The 22,857-nt window shown below is 35.8% G+C and overlaps 1 protein-coding gene across 10 annotated transcripts in view; it reads right to left on the bottom strand.

The window, feature by feature from the left end:
* The window catches only part of CACNA2D1 (calcium voltage-gated channel auxiliary subunit alpha2delta 1), a 405,950-nt gene that overhangs the window by 151,181 nt on the left and 231,912 nt on the right, over nt 1-22,857 (bottom strand). For all 10 annotated transcript variants that reach the window (XR_005817136.1, XM_040548370.1, XM_040548379.1 and 7 more), the window contains exon 6: nt 17,593-17,722. Coding sequence is in view for 9 of the 10 variants with exons in the window: in XM_040548370.1 (XP_040404304.1) it covers nt 17,593-17,722 (130 nt within the window). In the remaining variant the exon portion in view is untranslated. The remainder of the gene's footprint in view (nt 1-17,592; nt 17,723-22,857) is intronic.

Here is a 22,857-nt window from a genome sequence, read left to right as displayed (position 1 = left end):
AGTATATGTAGGAACCCTGCTCTTAGAGTTACATGTGATAAATTAATCAGATATATAAAATAAATATTATAAAAGGAAGAAAAGTAATCTTATAGTATATAAACTAAAGCAAAAGTGTCTTGCTATAGTATACAACAAAACTCTTACTAATAATAAAGGTATGGGATGAGTCAATTTTCTTATAATTTCCAGAGTGTGCATATTCCCTATATGATGAGGTAGAAAAAAAGAAAAAAAAGGAAAGACACCCCCACCAACAATATTAATTATGATTTCATGTTTCCTCTAACTGTGGTATATATTTTAGATAACAGGTCTGGTTTTTTGAACCAAACAGATTTTAGTTATGTGAAGCTGATGGAGCATATAACTCATTCTGAACGCACCAGGCTGCTTCAAGGAGCAGAGAATGCTAACTTCTATGTCAGTAATTTGCAGTAATAAAAAGCTGTTACTAAATCAATGTCTCACTTGGAAAATAAATGTTTCCCTTTCACCTTGCAGTTGAGGTGGTGGCAAGAAGCCACTATCTCATGACCTCCTATTAAGATCAGCCCAATCTCAGACATTATGTACAGCAAACCCTGCTCAAAAGACTAACTACCGTTTTCTGAACTCATCCTCAAAAACAAAAAACAAACAATAACAACAAAAATGCAGAGAGACAGCCTGCTAATCTATAGATAACCCAATATTCAACTTGTTCTAGGCAATCTGGACACTAAGTATTCTCCAAATTCTTAACCAAGTAATTAGTAATTTCTGTATTAAAATTACTCAAACTATGAACAGACGTTAGCTGGTTGTCAGATAACTTTTCAGCTTCATGGCAGGCTTTCACAACATATGGCCAACCACTATTATTTTAAAGGTACACAAGAGACAGGAGCAATACCAACATCAACCCCTCAACAATATGCAGCTTGTTGATAGCAGACATGAAATTAAGATTCACATTTCTCAAGAACTTTTAGGGAGGACAAAGTTAAACAAACAAACAAAAACCTCATAGAAATAACTCCAATAAGGTATTTAAAAAAAAAAAAGTTCCCCACTTCCACACCCAAGTATTTTCATTTTTCCCATTTATTTTTCCCTCTTTCAAAATGAGAACACAGAGAACAAGCTAAAGCAAATAAATAAAGTAGTATAGAACTGGAGTCAACCTTTTAATTGCTGTATGATGCAACCACCCTGTACCAGAGAAACCATTAATTTGACAGAAAATGATGCTTATTTTTTCAAGTGATTTAGAATTCAATAAAAATTTAATGGATAATGTTCCGTGACTCCCTGTTGGGAGACTGAGTCCTAAGATCCCTGGAAGTTGAGGTTTCAGGATTCCATAAGGAAGATAGCTATAAGGTAGGAAGACCCACGTGGCTGAGCTCTAGGCTCTACAGGAAAACAATATTCTAGACACCAAGCTGTTCTAGTGCTCAAAGTCACAAAATCACAAAATAGCTGACGTTGGACGGGAAGTCTTGAGATCATCTAGTCCAAATTCACTGCTCAAGCAGGGTTGGCTAGGGCAGCTTGTCCAGGATCATGTCCAGCTGAGTTTTGAATATTTCCAAGCATGGAGAGTCCAAAACCTCTCTGGGTAACCTGTACTAATGGCCACTCACCCACACAGTAAATGGGGGTTTTTTGTGTGTGTTGAGAGAGAATGTCATGTGTTTTAATTTTCTGTCCATTGGATCTTGTCTTATCACTAGACACTACCAAGATTCTGTCTCCGCCTTCGTCATTCTCTCTGATCAGGTATTTATACACATGGATAAGATCTTCCCCCTGAGCCTTCTCTTCTCCAGACTGAACAGTCCCAGCTCAGTCTCTCCTCATCTGAATTATGCTCAAGACCTTTAATAATCTTTGTGGTCTTGTACTGGGCTCATACTGCTAAGTCTGTATTTTTCTTGTACTGAGGAGCCCAGAACTGGACACAGTACTCTGTCTGTGGCCTCACCAGTGCTGAAGACCCCCAGGTCCTTCTCAGCAAGCTGCTTTCCAGTCAAGCAGCCCCTCACATTTACTGGTGCCTGGCGTTACTCCTCCCAAGATGCAGAATTTTGCATTTCCCTTTTCTGAACTTCAAGAGGTTCATTTCAGACATTCCTCCAGCCTGTCCATATCTCTCTGAACAGTGACACAACCATCTGGTGTATCAGCCACTCCTCAGGTATCCAGGGAAGTCCAGTACATTGTGACTTTCAGACACATGAAGAATTTCCCTGTTGATCTACATGAGCTTGCACCTTACCACATAATCACAGGTGTAATGCTCTTCAAACAAATGCTTCTTTACTGTTTTAAAGAGATAAGGAATTCACTTGGAATTAAGTGAAATTGAATTCTGTGACCTACACAGTCACTTGCACCTCTTACCTTTTCTACATTGTTGACTTCAGTCTTATACAAGTCACAGCAGTGAGCCCTGTTGCAAAATACTACAATTTATCACAAACTTTAAATGAAACTCAGCCCACTTTCAAAATCAATGCATTCCATTTATTACAAATAACTATTCTATGTAGATTTTTATTTTATTTTTGTAGAAGTACAGTCCGCATGCTGTAATCTTCCTACCATACAGCAAAAGGCAAGACACCATGCAAAATTCTACTACTCTCAAGCAACTGACCATCAATATAAAGACTTGTTTTACTTACATCATACACTTGGGTTTATGCAATAATTACCATATACTAAAATTTATGATCTTAACTATAGCTGTTTAAAAATAACATTTTCTTTTCTTTTTTTTCTTTTTTTTTCCCCACTTCTAAAATTAGGACCCATAAAATGACTGAGTGCTGCAGTCTGACAAGGCAGATCCTTCACACACACCAGTCAGCACTAATTCTGTATGTATGTTACCTATGTGTATATGGAGAGTGAGTAAGACAAAAAAAAAAAACACATTATGTTTGATAAAACAATAACAACAAATAAGCATTTTTGTGCAATTTTATCAAATGTCACAACTTCAATTTAAAAACTAAAAGAGTCTTAAGTTATTAAATAAAATAAAAAATAAAAATAAAAATAGATAAAAATCCCATCAGAAACAAGAGCACCAATTCATCAAAATTGAAGTTATAAAAATCAAGTGATGTTTACCATATCTTTTTCCACTGGCAAACATATTTACCCAAGTGTGTGGGCTAGCACTATTTCATCATCTAGCATTATACCATTTCTTCTGTGGATGAACTGAAACGTATTTATCATTTCAGAAAAAAATTAGTGTGATAAAAACCAAGTCAACAGCCATCAGCCTCTGTTGACCTAACAATAAATGTTGCCACAATCTAGCCTATGTGTCAAAACATGGTTTTCATACTATGATTTTCAAAGCACGGAATAGTTTCCTGGTTAGGAAATGTAAATTTCTTATGCTGGTGAGAACTGAAAGAAATGAAATTTTAAGTTAATAAAAAAAAATTTAACAGCAACATTCTCTCTCTCTGCCTATCTCTCCTAAAAACAGAGCAGACATCCTTCAATGAACTCTCATTTATTCACTGTCCAGGCTATTACATTCAAGCTGGAACTAATGGAATTTGCAGAACACAATTCCTTCTCATTTATAAGTTGTCAACAGGAAATCATTTAATTTTTCTTTCATTTAACAATCACAAAGCATCCAACAATTTAACCATAATGTGCTACTCTTACTATTTTTTTTTTTTTTTATGTTCCTTTTCTGTTACATTTCTAACTATAAATGTGACTATCCTAATGTTTTCAGTATATCAAATATTCATAGGAAAGGTAGGTTAGACGTTAGGATGAAAACAGTAGCGTGATTTTTTTTATTTTTTATTTTTAGATGCTTCGGGGGAAATCCTAGTCCAACTCAAGTCAGTATGCTGACCTCAACAAGATAAAGGGAATCTGAGCTTATTAATATTTTCAATGTATCTATACCTTTAAGTTTCCTTATAAAATCAGTTTTAGTGTTATATGCAATATCAGAACATGTTAAGATAAACTATTCACTTGATCTGCAGGTACTCCTGAGCAAAATACAGCCAAAATGCAAACAGAAAAGCAGTTTTCAACAAAATCACAAGGTCTGTTGCACATGAAATCACATGAAAAAGTTATTTGAAATATCTAACAGAATGTATGTTATTGCAACTGATCTAAATGAACAATTCACTAACCAAAAGGCAACAGTATTCAACAAAATGTGGACTACCTACCTTAAATATACAAGAGCCAAACAACACCGTGCAGTTAAGATTCATGGGAGCAATATTTAGATCAAGCCACAAATACTGTGTAGAAAGGCTAGGAAGCATGGGAAGCATGTCACTGGGTTAAGAAACTAACAAATCAATTACGATATGAAAAAGACTTGAAATATATCCAACAATCTGAGAGATTTAGTATGATATAGTAGCAAAATAAGATTGTCAGGTGAGCTTTATGCTGCTTGTTCTATCTACTTCATCTTCCATGAACGTATTATTCTAAAATGTACAGGTAATCTGTACTTCCAAATTTTAACAAAAACTGTCATTTAAGTGTTTATTCACTAAGATTCATTACATTTATTAGATAAAAAAATAAATATCCATGAATTTGTACATAAATCTAGTGTACATAAATATAACTACCAACGATACGTGTAACCTCATGTGTTGATACTGCAGTTTCATAACTCAGTCATCACATAGGGATGTGAGAGACTTTCACAGGTAGTACCACACAATATTTCTTTGTATATTTATTAAATGTAAAAAACTGGGTCACAAAGAAATTCTGTCAGACATATCTGGTACCAAGACTGTTGATGGCAGGATATTATATATTATTTATATCTGAAGAAATGATTGTATCTTTTTCTGAAAAATAATGATATCAAAAAATCCCTGTAGAATTGTATTTCAGTTTTATAGTATCAGAAATGGTTGTAAAGCCAGTTTAACCTACCTAAATTAGCAATAATTCCAAACCAGACACCCATAATTGATATATAAATATGCATCCAACTTTAATATCAATTTTAACTTTAGCTGCTGCTCTTGAAAATATTAAAACTAGAAGTCATATATGTATCTCCTCCAACTTCATGTCTTTAGCCTACATAATAACAAAATTCTAGAAATCATTAAAGTGGGAAAGTCAAACAATTCCAAATAGTTCTAAGGGAAATTGTGATAGGTTTGTAAAGCAGAGAGAACTATAGGGCAGAGAAGGGAAGGGCACAAACTATCAGAGTCACAGGGACTAACTACTGTACTGTATTTCCTGTATTTTAACTGTTCATCCTGAAGTAATTACTATGTTATATGTGTGCAATTCAGACCAGTAATTTTGAAGCACCTTCAAGTAGAGGAGCAGAAGGTGAAACTGAAGTCCTTTGAACTACAGAGCGTAAAACTGAGAGCCAAATGTAGACATGCTCTCATTTGGAGTCTTGGCAAATTTACAGCAAAACTGATATGTACCTGATACTTGATATTCAGCTCGTTGTCCAATGCATTGACCACTCCTATTTGGATTCAATGACATGACACTGAAGCAATGCACAAAATACGTATTTGGTCTGTCCAGGTTGAGCAAAAACTTGAATCAGATACACAGTAAGATGTTGCTTCCTAAAATGTCTATGTCAAACAAAGCAAAATAACAGGCCCTACAAGTAAGCCTCCTCATCCTCAGAAGAAAAATGACTAGGAAAATCTAAATGAACATCTGGCATTCCAACAGCTCTGCAGCCCCAATGGTACTTCTTTCTTACAGCATTCATTTTCTCCTGTCCCAAGAAAGGGTTTGGACTGTGAATGAAGTTCATATAATCCTATTTGGTCACTTCTAACAAGGAATATCAGTATTGGTCTTCCATACAAAAATATAATCACAGGAATGTATTTAATTTCCAAACATCTGTTACTGCTATAGTGTTGCTACAAATTTTCTTTTTCATCCTGCTGGGTGCAGAACAAGACACCAACTCACGCTACACTGTCTTTGGTCCTTCACACAGATAACTAGCATAAATTAAGAAAAGTCTACTATGCATCCCTGGAAACATTTATGCAGTGAAGTAACAGTCTAAAGATTATTTGCCTTTTTGCATTCCCAATCCTTATTTCTTCTTCCCTTTTGCCAAACTCTTTGTGACTTTTTCTTTCCTTTTTTTTTTTTTTTTTTTAAAAAATATATTTTGAGCAGTTCTGTCAGCATGTTTTGGAACCTTTTCTAATCTAAGATTTCATTATCTTCTTTCCTTCATCTCTGAATGGTCTGTCACTTGCAATACCCATCACAATGAGCTACCTGAGTGCATCTTTGATTTTCAACTGCCGACTGAGACTGCCAAGGTCCAATTTTTTTTTCCCCCTTCCCACTCATTTTCTAATAGTCAGCAACTACTTTTTTTTTTTTTTAATTTATTTTCACATAGCAAAGGTGCTGCCCCTGAATGGACCTGAGTGCTTTTAGAGACAAAAGACACTCAAGGACACTCAGTTGTTCACAGGAACAAGAAAAAAAGTTTGAAAATGTAAATAACTTACGACTCCTACAGAATGAACATTGATACAGGTAACTGTTATAAAGTCATGCCCCTAACTGAATAAAACAAAATCTTTTAAATAAACAACTTGTAAACTAAAAATTAACTGGCAATGAGATTAATGTACTTGTTTATTAGAGGTAACTAACATCATAATATTGATTGATAGAAAAGCCCAGGTCTCATTCTGAAACAGATGCTTAGGTTAATTGTTTTTGTACAGGGTAAAAAAAAATGTGCTTTTACTTGAAGGAGGGCTGCCAGACAGGGAATGGCTCCAGAATAATGGGCAGGTGATTGTATCAGTAAAATGTTCCATCTGAGCTTAGGTCCTCCTAAAAATCAGGTACTCCAAGCACAAATGCATAACTGTATTCAACTAACTCAGAGGTCTGTATAAGTCCATCTACACATATCCACTAGTTAATTCTCATTTTTTTCCCCACAATTGTTTCATTAAAAATTATCCTTAGGAGACAAAACAGATGAATATTTGTATATAAAAGGACAGAAAGGAACATTATTTAAAAATTGTTGATATATATTTTTAAGGTTTATATCCTGGAAAATAACCTATTATTAGAGAAAACCAAAAGACAAGCCAAGGAGGTGCCAGGAGGAGGAGAGTTTGGGAAGTCTGTAAGCTGTCATACTTTATTCTTTAAAGTAAAATGGAGAAAAAGGGGGGAAAAGGGGAGGAAGGGAAAAAAGGGGAAAAGAAAATAACTGGTTAATGAGGCAATATGAGAGGAGACTCCAAGGCATTAGGACACACCAAAGACGACAGGACACCAAGACTGCAAAATGTCCATTATCCTGAAGAGAAGTATAACAAAAGCCTTTTATATATGAAATATTACCCAATGGGGATATGAAAAATGACTAGAGATGCACTTAGAGAAAACACTGAAATCTTAAAACTGGTAAGACAGAGGACAGATAACTGAAGGTACACAGGTGTTTTCTGAACAGGAGGATAAGAAAATTAAGTTCTGAATAAGATGCCTAAGAGCTAATTTATTTATTTATTTAATAAAACGTGAGGGAAAGACAGAGGGACATACTGATTCACAAGAGTGTGAGAAGATCATGAAGATAAATGGATATTTTATGGATAGGTTTTGAGAGACGTATTTTGGGATCTTCTATTTATGAGGGAAATACGTTAGAAGTAAAAATTGCATTTTACTCTGTGGTAGACATCATTTTAAAATAGATGCTTGTACCACTGTAAAAGAGCTAAATACTTTCTAAGGATGAATTTCCTACAAAAGAAGAAGGAAATTAGGCAAAAAAACAAACAAACAAACAAAAAAAAACACATAAAAGAATGAAAAGATCCATGAAAGGCAAGATGTAAAAAAACTAAAGCCAATGCGTTGTTATTGATAGAAACAGTAATCTGAAAGGATCCAGTGTCAGACAAAAAAAAAATTAACCATATCTAATTTGGTGTAAAACAAACTGACACCGAGAAACAACTACACATCTGCACACTATACAAAATAAGAAGCTATCTAACCTGAATTTCAAATTGATTGATGCAAAATATCTTCATGATGCACAGAAGAAAATGTCATTTATTCTCCCATGAATACATATGAATAAAGTACAAATAGAAAATTACTAGTTGAGTAGTATTAACTATTTAAATATTCTTTTAATAAATAAATAGAAATGCCTACATTTAAATTACACTGTTCAAACTTCAAGAAATATCCCCCAATAGTGGGAAAAATTCTGTGATTTATACTTTGCTAGAGAAATGCCTTATGATGAAATTATGCATTATTCCTTCTTAATAATTATGTTTGGAAATGAATTTATACAGCAGAAAGAATGAAGACAAGTAAAGCTGAATAAAAAGATAGTAACCACATCCTTAAGTTATATTCTGTGTGTTGTTATAAGCTCTACAGGCTCTGAATATTGGACATACACACAAAAAGCCATTTCCTCCAAGTATATTCAAATCCACACATCTACATGAAAACTGTTCCTTGTCTTTCCCTTTGATTATCTATCTTTCTGACTTCAAAACTAAAACCAAAACATATCACTTGTGAAGGTGATGCTCCTTTCAAAATATTAATAATAAGTACAATGCTGGATAACATGCTAACATAGATGCTACAGTTACAGTATGCATTCATTCACCCACTTTTTTTTTTTTTTTTTTTTTTTTGGTAAACTACCCACCTGCATTTGTCAAGAGGTTTAAACCTTACCCATATTTATTAGTTATTGTCTTCCACTTATTTTTTAATATTTAATCTAATGCAATGTATATTTTTTTTCCGGAATAAAATATCTTGTATCTTAATTTTTATTTCCTGTACATTTATCTATAATTTAACAACTTTCATTCTTTTTTTTTTTCTGAAGTCCAATAACCCTGGGATGTAATTTTTAGTCAATGGAAAAGGAAAAAAGTCATAATTCATAGCCAGACTGCCATTAACAGAGTAAAATTTGCAGCTGTGTTACAACAAGCAAGAAATTCAACATTTTTGAAATGTGAGGAAAAATTATTTAATGGATTTTACAATTCTCAAATTCTTCTTTTAATTTCAAAGCTGAAAAACAGATTTCCTTTCCAATGGGAAAGCTTTCAACACTCAGATCATAGTAAGTCTATTAAACTCATTTGCAATTAAAAACAAGATAAACCACCAAGACATTTGAGAAAAGAGAAAAAAAAAATAGAGAAAAAAATATTCATTACTGTATTGGTCTCACATAGCAAAGTTTTCATAGCTGGGGGGCTGCAGGGAGGGTTCCGTGTTACATCAGGGCCAGCTCCAATCTGACTCCAAAAGGGACCTGCCACTGGCCAGAGCCAAGCCAGTGAGCAACATTGGTTACACCTCTCTCTGAAAGAGAAGATTTAAGAAAGGGGGCGGGGGGGCGGGGCATGGGCGGTGCTGCATCACAGCAGCTGGGAGAGAGGAATGAGAAATGGGAGAGAACCAGCCCTGCAGACCCCAAGGTCAGTGCAGCAGGAGGTGCTCCAGGCACACAGCAGCATTTCCCCTGCGGCCTGTGGAGAGGCCCTTGGTGGAGCAGGCTGTCCCCCTGCAGCCCATGGGTCCCACATGGAGCAGATCTCCACACTGCAGCCCATGGAGGAGCTCCTGGTGGAGCAGGTGGATGTGGCCTCGAGGAGGCTGCGGCCTATGGAGAGGCCCCACAGGAACAGGCCCCAGGCCAGAGCTGCAGCCCGTGGAGAGGAGCCCACGCAGGAGCAGGGGGTCTGGGGGGAGCTGCCACCCGTGGGGGACCCAAGTTGGAGCAGTTTGCTCCTGATGGATGGACCCTGTGGTACGAACCCATATTGGAAGAGTTCTTGAAGAGCTGCTGTCTGTGGGAAGCCCCCACAGGATCAGTTCGGGAAGGACGGCATCCCGTGGGAGGGACCCCATGTGGAGCAGGGGCAGAGAATGACCATGAACCATGAAGGAGCAGCAGAGACAAAGCATTAGGGACTGACCACAGCCCCCATTACCCACTCCCTTGCACCACTCAAAGAGAGGAGGTACAAGAGGGTGGATTCAGGGGGAGGGTGGTTTTAGAGGAAATTCTTTACTGGAAAGGAAAACAAAACCTTGACAGACTTTCAAGGTAACTAAAAATCAATCCTCTCATGCTTCCATTTAAATTAGGTTTTAAGGTCCTTTAGACAAACACCTTTCATTTTTTCCCATGAAGTGCTTAGCATGAATCAGTATCTTCTTTCTAGACATTAATTATTTCAAGCAATTCAGCATGTTTTCCACACAGTAGTCATACTTCATATCTACTTATTTGGCAAAGACTGAATCTCATTTAAACATTTAGTTTTATTTTGAGCTAACAAATATTTCCTTCCACACTCCCTTACAGTTCTCTGGACACAGTTTTGAAAAAAATGATTATACAAAGATTCTGGTGAATCCTAAAGGACTTGCATGTGCTGTGAATTTACACTCACAAAAAGCCAGAGTAACCTCCTGATGGTCATTCTTCACTGTATATAGCGGGTTCAAGAACAAAACTGCCATCCTTCACGTCCTCACAGCCATTTATCAGGTAATGTAGATGAAAAAAAAAGGTTTTCCCTTCAAGGAGGACAAATACAAAGCTGAGACAACAAATACACTCCATATCAACCTATTTTGCAAAGCTAAACCAGACTTACGACATCATGAATCCTTGCACTGGTTTCTGCATAGGGACAATTCCACACACCAGAATCGATTGCAATCTTTTTAGAAATTGTCTTTTTTTTAAAAATGTTTCCAATAATGTCCTGGTTTCAGTTAGGACAGAGGGAGGGGGGAGGGTGAGCGAACGGCTGTGTGGTGTTTAGCTGCCGGCCGGGTTAAACCACAACAAATAATAAAGACGTACTGAAATTCAGAGTGTTCTGCTTTGCAGTCTGTATTTTAATATGCAATTTTCTCTGTTAGCTATTACTACCAGAAGAACATGGCCAACCTTACTGCAGAGCCAAACTTCCCATCTTGGTACAAGAGGATTCAATACTAATTGTTATTCCAAGCTGTATATAGGAGGGGAAATATTGCAGAAGCAATGGAAAGAGATCGGAGGAGCAGCAGTAATCATCTGGCTCCCAAAATAGATTTTGGCAATATATAGAGCTTAAACATGTATTACTCCGTCAAGCAGCCTAACAAATACTGGAATCCCTGGACTTGCTATTATGTCCAAGATAATTCTGGATACATATCATATTTTTGATGGTCAAGAAATGCGCAATGAAATGCAGCCACACAGAATGATGATGATACTCCGCATTCTATTCACCAGAAAATTATTTTTCACACATTTATTACACACATTTTATTACAAACATCACAATTTAATCTTACACAGTTAAAAAAAAATAGGAATGCAATGATGTTTTGCAACCTTCTACCATTCTACCTAAAATCCTGAGTTTTCAAAATTAAAGAACTTTGGAGAGAAAAGGCCTGAAAAATCTCTTCATTGTAGGGATTTCTATTTTGTTGAAACAAAAACCATAATAACCAGTTTTCATGGGGCTGACTTCTGGTGTGGCTCCTCACATCTAACTCATCATGATGTTAAAAATATCAACCCAGTAGTAAATTATATCCTTTGAGTATCTAAAAATACTGTATCATGCCAAAGACCCGTGTAGATGAACTCCTAGTTAAAAGAACAGGAATGACATAATATAGAAAGGTTGGTAGCTGAGTGTTCCCAATGGGCTCACTGTGAAATAACCCACAGCAAACACTTAGGGTCACAGCTAAGGCCCCCAAATTCAGAATGTTTGGCTTTGCTTATTTTTAAAAAGAACACAAACAAACAAACAAACCAAATAAATTTACCTTTCTCTGTATTTAAGATGTGAGAAAGAAAAATAGACTCCTCTTTAACCTCCATTCCTTCTTCCATATATGAGTTACAGCACTCACCTAAACTTGAAAGTTAAATCAAAATTGTGATCTATAATTATAAATAAAAAAGAAACATATTTGGCTGTTCATACTGACGTTTAGAAAGTAAAACTTCTCTGTCTACCATATACTGGTAGATTATGACTCTGCCAAGTCATAATAGTGTGAGGCAACACCTAGAAACATTTACAATTCAAGCTAACAACCAGCCTTACTACAGATTTCAAATAAGCAAGAGTACAGGAAAAAAAAATGAAATAATGGCTGTGGTATCACTGTCAGGGAGCATCTAGAACAGATGTTCTCCAAGAGGAACAAGATTTGGTTACAGTTCTTATGATACGGATGATTTCTGGTTTGGCCTCCTCAGTAATCACCTGATGCATCAACATCACAATAGTTTATGAAGCCACTAAATCAGGGACACCCTCCTGCCTTTTCTGTTCTTTGGTCCCACCATTCATGCACCCCTCACAGTTCTCAGCTTCAACAGAAAAGCAAACACATAAAGTACAGAAACATCAAAATGTTCTACCACCATCTATCTGGAGATTTATACAAGACGTACTGCTACCAATTTTTTGTTTAAGCAAAGACGACAGTTTAGCAGCGTTGTGTCTATCTGTAATAACTCAGGAACAGGCACAATCTTCCAAAATAATCTAGGATGATATAAAAATACTATATGTTTTTGTATTATTTTTTGTCATCTATAGCTGGTATACAAAATTGGTTTCTTTTGACAAAATTAGGTTTTTCAAGAAGTAATAAATTAAGGTTGGTTACAAAACCATCTTTCTTTATCCTACCTTGTCATCTGAAACTTTGAAAATTTAAGACAGAAATCATGGTAAACTTGATGTCATGCAAATATGCTAGATCATCCAATAAAACTAACATAATCCAAGTACCAAAATGCCTCATGAGGGAGGGTAGCGTTCAAGTTGTTCAACCTTCTGAATTCTGAGAGAAGGAAGCACTTTCATCAAGTTAAAAAAAGCTATTTTTTGCTGCTTATGTAAAAACATTTTCATTCAGGAAGCTTTAGTAAGCTATTTGGATAAAAATAATAATTTAAATCGTAATTGTGAGAACATAAAAAGCTATACTGACCCTAGAGCTTTGTTTAGGCTTACGCATCAGTATTTTCCTTCCAGGTTTAATATTCAACCAGCCAGGCAGGCTAGGAGTACTTAGGGATTTAGCTGTAACTAACATTTGCTTAACACTTACCCCAAGTCATAGTGTTTGGTATTTAAAACAGGCTAACACTGAAAATTCATTTAAAGGTCCACTTCACTCTGCATTTTTTCACAAATATCTCACTGATTAAAATGATGGAAAATATTATAAATAAATAAATAAAATAGAATGAACAGTAATCCCCTTATGTTCATTACAAGCTTGTGGCCTGAGATACCCCACATTTTCAGAAATTGTTCAAAACTATAAAAATTCCTGTCAAAGATGATAATAAAAGTCAGTCATCAAAACAGAAAATGTAAGTTATTTCTAAAGGTTTTGATTGCCTCCCCACACTAAGCACTATTATGTCAAAACATTTTATCAACAACTGATTATTCACAAATATGATGCACCACTACAAAACTGATTCCCACTATCAAACCCATTATTAAAAAACAATACACATCCTAGGAGATTTTAAGGAGCAGCAAAATTTTGACTGCTCTCCCAATAAAAGGATAATATGAACAAACTATTTATATTTTAAGATCATTAAGCTATGGAATCCATCTTTTAATTGTAACTCTGTTTATGACAGTTCTAATAGACTCTGAGCAGGGGAAGTCTTTCTTATGCTGGTAGCTGTCCAAACATATTCAAAATGAAGTCATCGTGTTCAAGACTTATTATTCTCCTCATATAAGCATTGTCAATCTGACACTTTAATCAAACTCCTCAGTGATAATGAAACACTGACATGTGGAAGTAACATTTAAATTTCTGACTTAGGGGAAATGAAGCAGGAGTAACCACACCAAAAAAAACAGCCCTTGTTCTTGTGCTTTGCCCAGCACCCTTTCTAAACCTGTAACAAAAGCACTGACCTCTACCTAGAGCAACCACTGTAGCACTATGCATCTGTACGTTATCCGTGTCAGGCAAGGAGGACAACGTACGGTGGTATCCACCAGGCAGATTAGCCTGACTTGCCTTGTGTTTTGGATTTCCTCTGGCCTGCAGTTCCCATATTCTGCTTAGGGATAAGCGGGGTACAGTTTCACTGGGGATTTGGAAATGAAACTTCTGTTATTATTAACAGGAGATGCATGACTAATTCTCAGTGCATGTATTAGAAAGCTGTCCTGAGGGTCTGTTCTGTTTTCAGTAGCACATTGTTTTTATTTTAAGACCTAAACAGAACTCTTGAAAAATACTGAATTAAAAGCCCAATTTGGGTCCATTTTACTGGAGTTGATCTCTCTTGCAGTGGGACTATAATCCTCAGATACAAGCAAATGAACAAATTCCCTAGACTTTTCCCTCTTTCCACCAAGGCTTTGGCACCAGAAACAGAGAAGAGAAAAGAAAAATAGGTTTCATGATATTTCTTTCTGCAGTCAAATAAGTGACAAAGTAATAACCTTGATGTAGTGAATGGATGTAGCTTTATGATTTATATTTCTATGGTGAAATAAAAGGGGCATCGCTGTATTCACAGAATCTTAGAATCCTCTAGGTTGGAAAAGACCTCCAGGATCACCTAGTCCAACCTCTGACCTAACACTAACAAGTCCTCCACTAAACCATATCACTAAGCTCTACATCTAAACGTCTCTTAAAGACCTGCAGGGATGGTGACTCAACCACTTCCCTGGGCAGCCTATTCCAATGCCTAACAACCCTTTCAGTAAAGAAGTTCTTCCAACCTAAACCTCCCCTGGCGCAACTTTAGCCCATTCCCCCTCATCCTGTCACCAGGCACATGGGAGAATAGACCAACCCCCACCTCACTACAGCCTCCTTTAAGGTACCTGTAGAGTGCGATAAGGTCACCCCTGAGCCTCCTCTTCTCCAGGCTGAACAATCCCAGCTCCCTCAGCTGCTCCTCATACGACTTGTTCTCCAGACCCCTCACCAGCTTTGTTGCCCTTCTCTGGACTCGCTCGAGCACCTCCATGTCCTTCCTGTAGCGAGGGGCCCAAAACTGAACACAGTACTCGAGGTGCGGCCTCACCAGACCTGAGTACAGGGGGACAATCACTTCCCTAGCCCTGCTGGCCTCACTGTTTCTTATGCAAGCCAGGATGCTGATGGCCTTCAAAATAAGCAAATCACAGTGTATGTAGCTAACCAAAGAACGTTATTTTATACCACGTACTAGTTTGTTAGGTTTCAATAGGTGGCACACCATTTGAGAGTTACTGGCTAAAACAGTTCCCCAGCTTTAAAGGGCTAAGCGGAGGATGGATCCACACATTCATAATTTCACAGGAGAAATTACAAACTATTTTCAAAATGTACAACTGTTCCTACTGTAGTAGTCACTGAAATCTCTATCAAAAAATGTCAGTTTACTTAATGTGAACAGGAAGGAAAATTACAAAAGTGTTCAAGACAGGTTATCACTCTCTTGGGTCATAAACATTTCTTGCAGATAATATTGCTTGAGAAAATTAAACTCTAGTTTTAGAAATCTATTGTTGGATAACTACATTCCAATTGCTCTCTGTGTTTCAGATGATATATGAACTTTGACACTATAAAATAAACCTGGTGACAATTTTGTGTTTATTGATATGAAATCCACATTTTTTTGTAGGTGGTGTCAACTTATTATCTCTGAAAACACCATCTGTAGCTGTGTGAGCAGAAGTTAGCCAGTTACTACCCTATCCAAGGCTTTGGCTGACACAGAATTACTGACGATACTTTCTTAGGCTTCCCATTCTTTGAATCAAACTCACTAGTTACTTAGCATGTTAGGCATTTAACTACCACATCTTTGGTAGTTAACATGATAGCTAGACCCAAACAATCATGAATTTCTCGTGATCCATATATATTGCACATGCAAATACCTCTCTCAAGAAATTCACATTTCCATGTTTGATTATCATTTCATTAGATACTAAAGTTGCACCTCTCCTATGGAAGTCATAGCCCGTCTTCATTTTTAGGTTAAGGGGTCTGTATAGTAACACTCCTTTATATATATATATATATATATTTATAGTAGCTTTATTTTTTTATAACTTTATTTTTATATATTTATATATAAATATATATATTTATGATTGAAAATATATAATATATATTATTATTATATAATATATATTTATATTTATATATATTTATAGTAACTTTATTTTTTTTTTATAGTAGCACTGCTTTAAGGGACATAAGTGTTCTTAAGAATACTACCTACAGTGTTAAATTGGAAAGAACAACAAAATATTTTACGTAGTGTTATGATGACAATCATATTAAAGTTCACATAGTGTTAAAAAAATCCTTATGATTACAGACAAGATTTTGTTACAGTTTAACAGCAAAGTATCAATACTCTGAAAAAAAAATAAAATAAAAAAGCAAAGGAAATGGCCTGTCTCTTCCCTGTAATCCTGCAATTAAGGTGCACTTTACCATTTATTAAAGCCAGAATCCCAGAGTAATCCTCTAGGTCTGTCATTCAAGCACACCATATAAGAATACCAGCTACTATGATTCTTTACCCCATCACACTGACATTTCCATTTTCATCCCTGTGTCATTTATGTAAGGCACAAGGAACGGTGGCCATGAATTTTAAAGAGCTCAGGTCACATCAGGGTCTCTTTCTTCTTGATGAGATTTTGAAAGAGGAGAAAGGCTGCATAGTTGAAATTAGCACCCTAAACAATGAACTTAAAAAATGTGGGTTCTATTCCATTTTTCCTCCCTTCTTTTTAAAATTATGCAGCCATTTTGAATGCTGAAATGTCTTCTTAATGGATAAAGGTTTTTTTCTATACAATGAACACAGAAAAAAAAGAAATTACTTTCATTCTGAAAGATAACTTAAATACCAAATTATGAAATACTGTTACAATTACAGACTCCTTTGCAATATATGTGTGTAAATAGATTTTATTTTAACACTATTTAGAAAGAGTTTATTCAAATTTTATGCTAATCTGTTACTACAATTCTGGAAATGCACTGCATGCAATGTAAGTACTACCATCTTGCACAGCATGTTATTTGCTTGAACCGTATATGCTTTTGGGACACTTAAAAATGATTTCAGTACTCATCTCTGCCTGAGGTCAAAGCCATGTAAAGAACTGTCAAGAATTATTTATATTAAGTAAGAACACAGCACAGAGAAGAAATGGATATGAAAATCAAAATATGTAAGAATTTTCTTTCACCTCCAGTTCAATTTTGGAAATTCAGATCCTTCTCTAATAGTTCTCTTTAATTATGGCTCCACCTAACTCATAAGATGAATCATATGCCTAATAGAGCATATATCTGAAGCATCATTAAAGGAAGGAAAAAAGACAGTCTCAACATCTGTACTAAAAATAGAAATGAAAAATTGGTGTGGAAGTTATTTTCTTTGAAGAATGGGACACAAATAATAAGTTTAATATTATAGTAAAACCACTTTGTTCACGTGCTACTTACAGCCTTCATAAATATCTGTTGGTATGTGGACTGCTGCATGTTGGTAAGACGTTTGCCGTCGGAAAACAGGATCTTCTTCAAATACTGGTCTGATTCTCTGGCTGCCAGATTCAGTGTCATTCTTTTCAGGCTTTTTAAAGAAAGACATATGAAGTACAAAATATTACAAGGTATGCTAAAAACAATTCTTCTTTTTACATGACAGACTCATAGACTTTCTCTTATAGCTAAAATTTTGCATTTCTGTATAAACATATTTATTTGCTTCAGGTCCAGAAATGCTTGTGTATAATTCATTATGAATTACAAGTCATCCAATGGAACTCGGTGAAATGAAAAGCTGCAAAAGGAAAATGAGAGCCTAACACCTTATAAACCTAATTTCATAAGCGCATGGAATTTTTACACCCATAACGACAGGCAACTACATTATCCTTTATTACTTGTAATAATTTGTACTGAATCTTAAATTTAAATAGTGAATATCTCAATTTTATTTCTTTAGATTATATAGTCAAATTACAAATCTAAAATGATACCAGTAATGTATATTTCATAAATATATTTTTGAGAAACAGTGATGCACACACAAGACAGAGACAGGAAATGAAGCCTTTTCATAAGTTCTGATTTTCACACGTTTTATTAACTGGTTTATGTTACTAATAAGTCTTGAGGAAATGTCATGTACTCTTCTGGCTACAGCTGCCTGGGTGGAAAGGCTCCCAAACACTCAGGTGCTCAGCACTACCTGCCTGTCTCAGGTTTCCATCCTCCCTCACCTGTCTGCACCACTGTTTCTTGATTCCTTACAATCCACTCAGTCATTTGGACTAGGTTTAAAAAAAATTGCGACACAGACTTTTTTATTTTTTTTTAAACTCAGCTAAAAATTTTGTATGAAGTATGAAAACCAAAGAAGTAGTGAAGATCAATGAGGAGGGGGTAATATCTTCATCTGGCTCAGCTGCAGTTTGAACAGGACTCTCCATGGCACGAGCAGACTGCCACTTAAATCAATAATGAGTCAGCTATGATACCAAATGATTACTTAGGCCAGCAATTGCAGGCAGTTATACAGATCTTTTTAATACTACAAAGTCATTATTTTTTAAAAAATTAATATACTTGAAAAATAGTGCTAACAAAGAAGCATCTATCTGGTGAGCCAGGCACACATGCATGGGCTGAGGGTATTCTTTATATACTTTCACTGTGTCTATTACCCCCTATCAATATAGACAGCTGAATTTCAATTTACCCACAAAATATCCTAATTAAACTGCAGTTTCCTCATCTGCTTCATCACAGGACCATGGAAAAATGTTACTGTAAGTATAGGTTCAAATGCTGCCTGAAGTAAGCAGCAGTATCAGATGGGTTTCAGAGGTGGTTTCCTTTGGAAACACTAAGGGCAGAACAGAACTCATCCAAACAGTGACATCCACTGATTTCAACAACACAGCAGTCTACATGTGAGTTAATCACCCCAGGCTGCCTTCGTAGTCAATGAAGAAAAATGGACACTTTTAGAGTACAATTCATCACATCTTAATTAGATACCTATTTTCCTATGACATGACTCGTGTCTTTGAAGTGCCTCCTTCTTTCCATCAACAATAAAGGTAGCCCTAGGGCAATTACCCTAGATGTAAGTGCCTGTAACATAGCTGTCTAGAATTAGGTGAGCTACATATTGCAATGCAAGTCTAATAAACTTCCGGAAGAAAAGAAAGTGGGCACTAATTCTGACTACTTTTTTTTTTTTTTTTTTTTTTTTTTTTTTTTTTTTTTTATGCAGCATAGCTACCATATCTTATGCTGGGAAGTTAAGCTTGTTACTTATCACTTAACCCAGATCTGATGGGTGAGACAGAAGGGACGCTACAAGTCTGAATACTCAAAGTAAGGGATGATCTTTTTAATTCATGTGTATTATGACATAAAATAATCTAAATTGATACAATGCACTAATTACTTAACAACATTATTCTCCTTGGAAAACCTAAGGCAAGATGATGCTGTTTACTTTCCTGCAGGCTATTTTCGTTAATAATTCTAGTAGACACATCTACTTGGTGTTTGGAGGTTTGGAGGCTGCCAGAGGACTTCTGAATAGAACAATTCTGTATGTAGATGGTTCTAAGAAAGTAGTGTTTTAGCTTTGGGATGTGGAAAAACAGGAAATGCTTGTACCATGCAACATGGAATGTCTTGATCCAGTATGCCACTTGCTTAACTTTACCAGAAGGTAACACCATTACAGCTTACTTTAAAGTTTGTAAACTGGAGCCAGGATCAGTAATAGTTGGTGTGTTCTATAATTTGAAATGACACAGCATTATGATAACTTTAGGCAATGTAATTTGGGTCAATTTCTACTTTATTATTATTATTCCTACAATATTAGACACTATTTATTGATTGATTGATTGATTTCCCAGAACTGGAATGCTGTGCAACATTAAGCAAATTCTGGAGTTCTTTTCACACGTTATCTTTTGGCTTCATGCTACTCAAGGTAATGAGTTTGTCTAATTCTGCAAATGCAGTCTCAACAATCAATCATTCATATAAGAAAATTTCTCTCCTGCCTGCAAACCAAGTGATTAAAGAAAACGTAACACACTATTTTTGAAATTAGTACCAACAACTGCAATCTCCTGTTACTTTCACAGAACACTTCAGGAAAAAAAAATGGGGGCCATCACGCCATATTATTACAATGAAATACCACAATCAGTTGGATTTTTTTCCAATTAATTTTCCACAATGAATGCTTAGAGGGAGGGGGAACAGAAAGAGAAAGGGGGTAAACCATAAGGTCCATACTATAAGGTCTTGGACAGAGGTTTTGATACTCCAGTACATTTACATTTTTTATTGAAATTTCTGAAGCATCTGAACATTAAACTTTCATCAGTGCTTGGACTTTCACTCTGAGTAATAGGTACTAGCCTTCAGTCTTTTCTGTAACTCATGTGCTATGGAAGAAGCTTCAAGTCTGCTACCAACATTTTACTAACTTTGGTGAAACTGAAAGAACTTAAGTAATCCACCTGAACACCTTAAATTTTCAAATACAAAGTCTATTTCCCACATTTACAACAGCGCACATACCAAGTCCCCCCAAAATGATGCCTAGTATAAAGACTGAAATTCTATTCATACCAATATACCACAACACCGAAACAAGAACATGCATCTAAAAACTCTTCAGGTATTATTATTATTTCAATTTAAGTGACTCACCTGCATTTTATAACTAGCTCTGCGACCATGGTGCAGGGCAGACAATCTACGAGAACTACCTATAATAACCCAGAACCTTTTACGTCCCTGTTGTTGACCTTGTGGGAGTAGTTTGTGATGTACAACTATGAAACCATGTATATGTCTGCCCCCCAAACCCAGAAATGGTGAAATCCTCTAAAAGCTCTGTAGTTCCCTTCACACGGCATTAATTTTGCTATTAAATCTAAAGGTGTCTGAAAGAGATCTACACACAATAGGCAAGTATCAGAAACACTGAAGGCAAATTAGCCTTGCACTCAGTAAACACCTCTTGGCCAGCAACACTAATGCTGTGCAAGGCCTTACACATTCCATGTTTGTAGTGGATCCTTCTATATATAGTAAAAACTATTTAGTTTTCAGCTGCCAAATATATGAATTATAAGTAGACTACTTTTGTATTAGAAAAAGAAGGATTAGGAAAGATGAAAGAGAAAAACCCCAATGTTAATAATTGTTTACATCTGGTATTTCTATCAAAATCCTGACTAGATTGCTGCACTGGTTATTACAGTTTTAATAACCATTGAAACTTTGTTTTCAGGAAAGTAGCAAAACACCTATTTTGAAGAAAAGTAACCTGGCATGCGAACATAATTAAAATCCAACTCCAAACAACTTCTCTCTCAAGTCAGAAACTGAAATGTAATCAATATTGGCATAGGAAAATCCCACATGAGATGGTGACTGAAGATTAATTTTCTGTCTATTCAAACCTGGTCTTCATTTATTGAATTACGTTGTTACCTACCACTGACAGTCAGCAAAATAGTTTATTCATTTCTCTGAAATGAATCTCCAGAACCATTTCTCTGTTCCTTGTAAAGCTGTTAAAAGCCATTTCTCCTTTAAGTTAACATTTGTGCAATTTAAATGCTTTCTTTTTCTACTTATTTTTTTAATCATTTTTTTTCCATGTGTCTGCTGTTCTCTCTCAGAATAAAGGGAAAATGATATTGCAGCTAAGATTCATGTGAAGTGGATTTTTCTGTAGACATTCCTTGTGATCTTGGCTAAATCACTTATGGCATGATCTAACATAAAATGGAGGTTATCTTCCAATCTGTGATTCCAACCGTGATTTTATAAGCCAAATACATACTTGAAATAATGCAACTGCTCTCTCAAGGGCTTTGTGAACATAAACTAATTTATGTTCATATGGCAACTGGAAGCTTTATGCCAAGAAGTATCACAGAAAGATGTGCATAGCAAAGCAAACTACCATTAAATGAAAATGAAACAAAACCAGTTCTAGGAATTTAGACATAGTTTAGCTACCCATTTCACTGCACCTAAACGCATCCCGATTCTGTTTCACAGCATTCAGTTACTTTTTTATAATCACAGAATCACAGAATGGCTTGGGTTGGAAGGGGCCTTGAAGATCACCCAGTTCTAACCCCCCTGCCATGGGCAAGGACACCTCCCACCAGACCAGGTTGCTCCAAGCCCCATATAACCATCATAGCAATATGAAAATAAGTGGACTTTGTATCTATACTAGTACATTTTCATTTAGTAGAAAAGCACTGTTTTACTGTATAAATTAGAAGTATTTTCTCTATAAATTTAAAACACTTTTTTTTTTCTGCTTCTTGTAGCTGCTTAAAACTGAAGATCAGAAAACAGCTTTCATTTATTAATAACTCCAGTGAAACAAACAAACAAACAAACAAAAAGCTAAATGAAACCTTCAGTTTTTTTCTGAAGGCAGACTTTTCAGAAATGAGGTACAAGTTGCTGAAAGCATCAACACAGTTTTTGCAGCAGAACAACAGAACAGGAAGTAGATTTCCTTTTGATAATTGCTGAACAGACATCCAGCAAGAAACAAAGGCATCTACTTTTCATGCTTATGTAAAATAGAAAGGAATTCTTCGCTAGTATTTTGGACTGCCCTAGCATCTGGGGAATGTGTTTTGCATAAACCTCAGTCTCTACGTATCAATAACATTTTAGAGAATGAAT

This window comes from Cygnus olor, chromosome 1, assembly GCF_009769625.2.
Source record: "Cygnus olor isolate bCygOlo1 chromosome 1, bCygOlo1.pri.v2, whole genome shotgun sequence".
NCBI classification, from domain to species: Eukaryota; Metazoa; Chordata; class Aves; order Anseriformes; family Anatidae; genus Cygnus; species Cygnus olor.
This window is presented reverse-complemented; position numbering and strand designations above follow the sequence as displayed.